The sequence below is a fragment of the Cheilinus undulatus genome, linkage group 9 (assembly GCF_018320785.1).
Source record: "Cheilinus undulatus linkage group 9, ASM1832078v1, whole genome shotgun sequence".
NCBI classification, from domain to species: Eukaryota; Metazoa; Chordata; class Actinopteri; order Labriformes; family Labridae; genus Cheilinus; species Cheilinus undulatus.
The window spans coordinates 590,473-596,472 of record NC_054873.1 but is presented as its reverse complement, the minus strand read 5'-3'; the positions used below and the strand labels follow the sequence as shown (position 1 = coordinate 596,472).

General features: G+C 44.2%; 1 protein-coding gene across 2 annotated transcripts in view; it reads right to left on the bottom strand.

Annotated features, from left to right (window-relative positions):
• Positions 1–4,315: 4,315 nt before the first annotated feature.
• LOC121514908 (sodium channel protein type 4 subunit alpha A-like) overlaps positions 4,316–6,000 on the bottom strand; it is a 42,597-nt gene continuing 40,912 nt past the window's right edge. For both annotated transcript variants that reach the window (XM_041795332.1, XM_041795333.1), the window contains exon 22: positions 4,316–5,383. In XM_041795332.1, coding sequence (XP_041651266.1) covers positions 5,243–5,383 — 141 coding nt within the window. In that variant the 3' untranslated portion in view covers positions 4,316–5,242. The remainder of the gene's footprint in view (positions 5,384–6,000) is intronic.

Here is a 6,000-nt window from a genome sequence, read left to right as displayed (position 1 = left end):
TGGGACTATCAGGGTCCAGTCTCTGGGACTATCAGGGTCCAGTCTCTGGGTTTATCAGGGTCCTGTCTCTGGGACTCTCAGGGTCCAGTCTTAGGGACTATCAGGGTCCAGTCTCTGGGTTTATCAGGGTCCAGTCTCAGGGACTATCAGGGTCCAGTCTCTGGGTTTATCAGGGTCAAGTCTCTGGGACTATCAGGGTCCAGTCTCAGGGACTATCAGGGTCCAGTCTCTGGGACTATCAGGGTCCAGTCTCTGGGACTATCAGGGTCCAGTCTCTGGGTCTATCAGGGTCCAGTCTCTGGGACTATCAGGGTCCAGTCTCTGGGACTATCAGGGTCCAGTCTCTGGGTTTATCAGGGTCCAGTGTCTGGGTTTATCAGGGTCCAGTCTCTGGGACTATCAGGGTCCAGTCTCTGGGTTTATCAGGGTCCAGTCTCTTGGACTATCAGGGTCCAGTCTCTGGGACTATCAGGGTCCAGTCTCTGGTCTATCAGGGTCCAGTCTCTGGTCTATCAGGGTCCAGTCTCAGGGACTATCAGGGTCCAGTCTCTGGGTTTATCAGGGTCCAGTCTCTGGTCTATCAGGGTCCAGTCTCTGGGTTTATCAGGGTCCAGTCTCTGGGACTATCAGGGTCCAGTCTCTGGGTTTATCAGGGTCCAGTCTCTGGGACTATCAGGGTCCATTCTCTGGGTTTATCAGGGTCCAGTTTCTGGGTTTATCAGGGTCCAGTCTCTGGGACTATCAGGGTCCAGTCTCTGGTCTATCATGGTCCAGTCTCTGGGACTATCAGGTTCCAGTCTCTGGGTGTATCATGGTCCAGTCTCTGGGACTATCAGGGTCCAGTCTCTGGGTTTATCAGGGTCCAGTCTCTGGGACTATCATGGTCCAGTCTCTGGGTTTATCAGGGTCCAGTCTCAGGGACTATCAGGGTCCAGTCTCAGGGACTATCAGAGTCCAGTCTCTGGGACTATCAGGGTCCAGTCTCAGGGACTATCAGGGTCCAGTCTCTGGGTTTATCAGGGTCCAGTCTCTGGGACTATCAGGGTCCAGTCTCTGGGACTATAAGGGTCCAGTCTCTGGGACTATCAGGGTCCAGTCTCTGGGACTATCAGGGTCCAGTCTCAGGGACTATCAGGGTCGAGTCTCTGGGTTTATCAGGGTCCAGTCTCTGGTCTATCAGGGTCCAGTCTCTGGTCTATCAGGGTCCAGTCTCTGGTCTATCAGGGTCCAGTCTCTGGTCTATCAGGGTCCAGTCTCTGGGACTATCAGGGTCCAGTCTCTGGGACTATAAGGGTCCAGTCTCTGGGACTATCAGGGTCCAGTCTCTGGGACTATCAGGGTCCAGTCTCAGGGACTATCAGGGTCCAGTCTCTGGGTTTATCAGGGTCCAGTCTCTGGGACTATCAGGGTCCAGTCTCTGGGACTATAAGGGTCCAGTCTCTGGGACTATCAGGGTCCAGTCTCTGGGACTATCAGGGTCCAGTCTCAGGGACTATCAGGGTCGAGTCTCTGGGTTTATCAGGGTCCAGTCTCTGGTCTATCAGGGTCCAGTCTCTGGTCTATCAGGGTCCAGTCTCTGGTCTATCAGGGTCCAGTCTCTGGGTCTAAACTGCAGCCTTATATTGAAGCCCAGTGCTTTAAATCAGAGTTCATTAGGTGATGAAGTTAAACATCCTCCTCATCATCACAGTGTGTTCAGCAGATTTAGGTCAGTGCTGTGAGGAATAAAGACTTCACCTGTGCACAGGTGTGGTTTCTTGGCAGATTAGTCAGGATGGTCAGGTGACCTGCAGCAGCCAGGTAGACACAGGTGTGCAGAGGGGGGCGGGGCTTTTGGTGAACAAAGGGAGAGGAAGACAAGTTTGTTAGTTTTTCCTCAGTGGGAAGAGCTCAGCTGGAAGGCTGCTTAGACAATCACTGCAACACATCCTCCAGATGAGGAGGAGGAGGAGATCAGTGAGGAAGGAGATGAGGAGGAGGAGGAGATCAGTGAGGAAGGAGATGAGGAGGAGGAGGAGATCAGTGAGGAAGGAGATGAGGAGGAGGAGGAGGAGATCAGTGAGGAAGGAGATGAGGAGGAGGAGGAGATCAGTGAGGAAGGAGATGAGGAGGAGGAGGAGGAGATCAGTGAGGAAGGAGATGAGGAGGAGGAGGAGGAGATCAGTGATCAGGAGGTCATGAACTCTATGCTCAGACGTTTTCACCATTGGTGAGTTCACTCCTTTTGGATTCTCTTTATTCTCTATTTATGCATTTTTATGCAGGGCTATCTAACACTGTTCATTTATATATTTATAGGAATATATATATGTGTGTGTGTGGGTGTGTGTGTGTGTGTGTGTGGGGGGGGGGGTGTGGGTGTGTGTGTGTGTGTGTGTGTGTGTGTGTGTGTGTGTGTATGTACATACAGTTATGGATTAAAGTATCGGCACCACTGGATTTATTCCAGAAAATACACCATTTCTCCACAACAGAACAATTTAGAAGAAAAAAGACAAAATGATTGTCCCCTTTTAAAACTGTGGGTAAATCATTTTATTTCCAGCATGTGATGCTCATTTAAACTCACCTGTGGCAGTAACAGGTGCTGCAATCTAGAAATCACACCTGAAGCCAGTTAGAATGTCTAAAAGTTGACTCAGCCTTTGTGTTGTGTGTCTGTGTGTGTCACACCAAGCATGGAGGAGCCCAGAACTGTCTGAGGACTTAAGAAGCAAAACTGTGTAAAAATCTGAACAATCTCAAGGTTAAAGACCATCTCCAGAGATCCTGAGATTCCTTTGTCCACTGTGTGTAATATAATCAAGAAGTTTATAACCATGGAGCTGTGGCTAATCTCCCTGGACGTGGACAGAAGAGAAAAACTGACAAAAGAATGCAACACAGGATAGTTGGAATGGTGGATAAACATCCTCAGTCAACTTCCACACAGATTCAGGCTGTCCTGCAGACTCAGGGTGCAGAAGTGTCAGCTGGGACCATACGTGGTCATCTGAATGAGATGAAGCGCTATGGCAGGAGACCCAGGAGAACCCCACTGCTGACAAAGAGACAGAAAAAAAGCCAGACTGGAGTTTGCAAAAATGTACCTGAGTAAGCCTCAATCCTTCTGGGAGAACATTTAGTGGACAGATGAGACTAAGGTAGAGCTTTTTGGAAAAGCAGGTCATTCTACTGTTTACAGAAAACAGAATGAGGCCTACAAAGAAAAGAACACAGTACCTACAGTCAAACATGGAGGAGCTTCAAGGATGTTCTGGAGTTGTTTTGCTGCCTCTGGCACTGGGTGCCTTGACTGTGTGACAGGAATCATGAAATCTGGAGACTATCAAAAGATTTTGGGCCACAATGTAGGGCCTAGTGTCAGAAAGCTGGGTCTGGGTCAGAGGTCATGGGTGTTCCAGCAGGACAATGACCCCAAACATACCTCAGAAAGCACCAAGAAATGGTTGGAGACAAAGCTGGAGAGTTCTGAAGAGGCCAGCAATGAGTCCAGATCTAAATCCCATTGAACACCTATGGAGAGATCTCAGAACTGCTGTTGAAGAAGCACCCTTCAAATCTGAGAGACCTGGAGCAGTTTGGAGAAGAAGAGTGGTCCAAAATTCCAGCTGAGAGGTGGAAGAAGCTTGTTGATGGTTATAGGAAGAGACTGGTTTCAGTTATTATTTCCAAGGGTGTGAAACCAAATATTAAAAACATTGAAAACATTTGTAACTGCAACAATTTCTGGGAGAAATGGTGAATTTTCTGGAAAAATTCCAGGGGTGCCAATACTTTTGTCCATGACTGTAGTTATCCTGAAGTCTGAATAGTATAGATAATAATAAGTATGAAGGTAATGAAGTCTAGCTAGTCTGGCGGTCTGCTTGGTGTGGACTGTGAGGATGGACACAGGCTGTAAAGACTTCTGTTCATGTCCATCACGTACGGCTGCATAGTTCACTTTAACAGTTCACTGAATGTCTGTGATTGACTTTAACCCTTCTGCCGTCCTCGGGCATTTTTGCCCATTTTTCCCCAACCTTTTTTATAATTTGTGATCATTTTGTCAGTTTTACAGCTTGTGGCATGAATTTTTACAGGAACTTTTCTTTCTAGTTAAATTTTTGAAATCCAACACGTTTTCCTCTTAAATGTCATTCAGACTCTCAGTGAGTTTTCTACCCTCTGGACACCTTCAAGGCAAAAATGTACACGAACAAAAAACTGCTATAAATCAGCATACATCAGTATTTTTTTTTACTTTTTCATAAATCTCTTTAACAACTGTTTCGCTGTGATCACAACAGTCCTGATAAAAACTGCAGGAACGTGAGGCATACAGCTGATTTTATTGACTTTGTTAGTCTGAGTACAGAGAAAACTCCAGAATCAACAGAAGGACAGAGAAATAACATAAAAATACAAACGTATCAAAATATAAAAGTAGAAAAATAAAAGCAGAGTTTGGGGTCGTCTGTGATTCTCAGTGAGCTTCAAGATTAAAAAGAGAAAATGAATAATGTAGATTTAAATGTCTTTAGACAGGGACAGCTCCCCCTGTTGGTCTGTTAGTGTCAGTGATTGATTATTGATTATTGATAATGTTCTAACTCTGACAGGCTGATCACTCTGAGGCTGTAGTGTCAGTGATTGATTATTGATTATTGATAATGTTCTAACTCTGACAGGCTGATCACTCTGAGGCTGTAGTGTCGGTGATTGATTATTGATTATTGATAATGTTCTAACTCTGACAGGCTGATCACTCTGAGGCTGTAGTGTCGGTGATTGATTATTGATTATTGATAATGTTCTAACTCTGACAGGCTGATCACTCTGAGGCTGTAGTGTCAGTGATTGATTATTGATTATTGATAATGTTCTAACTCTGACAGGCTGATCACTCTGAGGCTGTAGTGTCGGTGATTGATTATTGATTATTGATAATGTTCTAACTCTGACAGGCTGATCACTCTGAGGCTGTAGTGTCAGTGATTGATTATTGATTATTGATAATGTTCTAACTCTGACAGGCTGATCACTCTGAGGCTGTAGTGTCAGTGATTGATTATTGATTATTGATAATGTTCTAATGTCAGTGAGATGTTAGTGAGCATTCATACTGATATAATGAGAACATACATGGCTCTAAATGAGATTAGTAATGAGATTAAGTTCAGATCGTCCAATCAGAGAGCGAGCTCAGTGATGTTTCCAACTTCACTCCTTCAGGTTCTCATCCAGTGTGGGAGGAGTCTTAAACTCCTGAACAGCCATTTGCCCCACCTGCAGCCCCGCCCACTTCCTCCTCTGTGTCTCCGTGCAGTGGGGTCACTGCCGCCGTCGCTAATTCTTCCTGTTCAGTTTGGACGGTGCTGCTGATTGGTTCACACGACGCCTGCAGGTAAAGAGAACACCTGTCAGCCTTCAGTTTCCTTCAGGATCAATAAAGTCAGTTATCTAATCTAATCTAATCTAATCTAATCTGGTCTAATCCAATCTAATCTGATCTATGATGATCTAATCTAATCTGATCTATGATAATCTAATCTGATCTATGATAATCTAATCTGATCTATGATAATCTAATCTGATCTATGATAATCTAAACTAATCTGATCTGATTGCATCTAATCTAATCTGATCTGATCTGATATAATTTGATCTAATCTAATATAATCTTATCTGATCTAATCTAATCTAAACTAATCTGATCTAATCTGATCTAATCTGATCTAATCTATGCTAAGCTATTCTTATCTATGATAATCTGATCTAATCTAATCTAATCTAATCTAACCCGATCTGATCTAATCTGATCAAATCTGATCTGATCTGATATAATTTGATCTAATCTGATCTAATCTAATATAATCTTATCTGATCTAATCTAATCTAAACTAATCTGATCTAATCTAATCTAATCTGATCTGATCTAATTTAACCCGATCTGATCTGATATAATTTGATCTAATCTGAACTAATCTAATCTAATTTGATCTGATCTGATCTGAT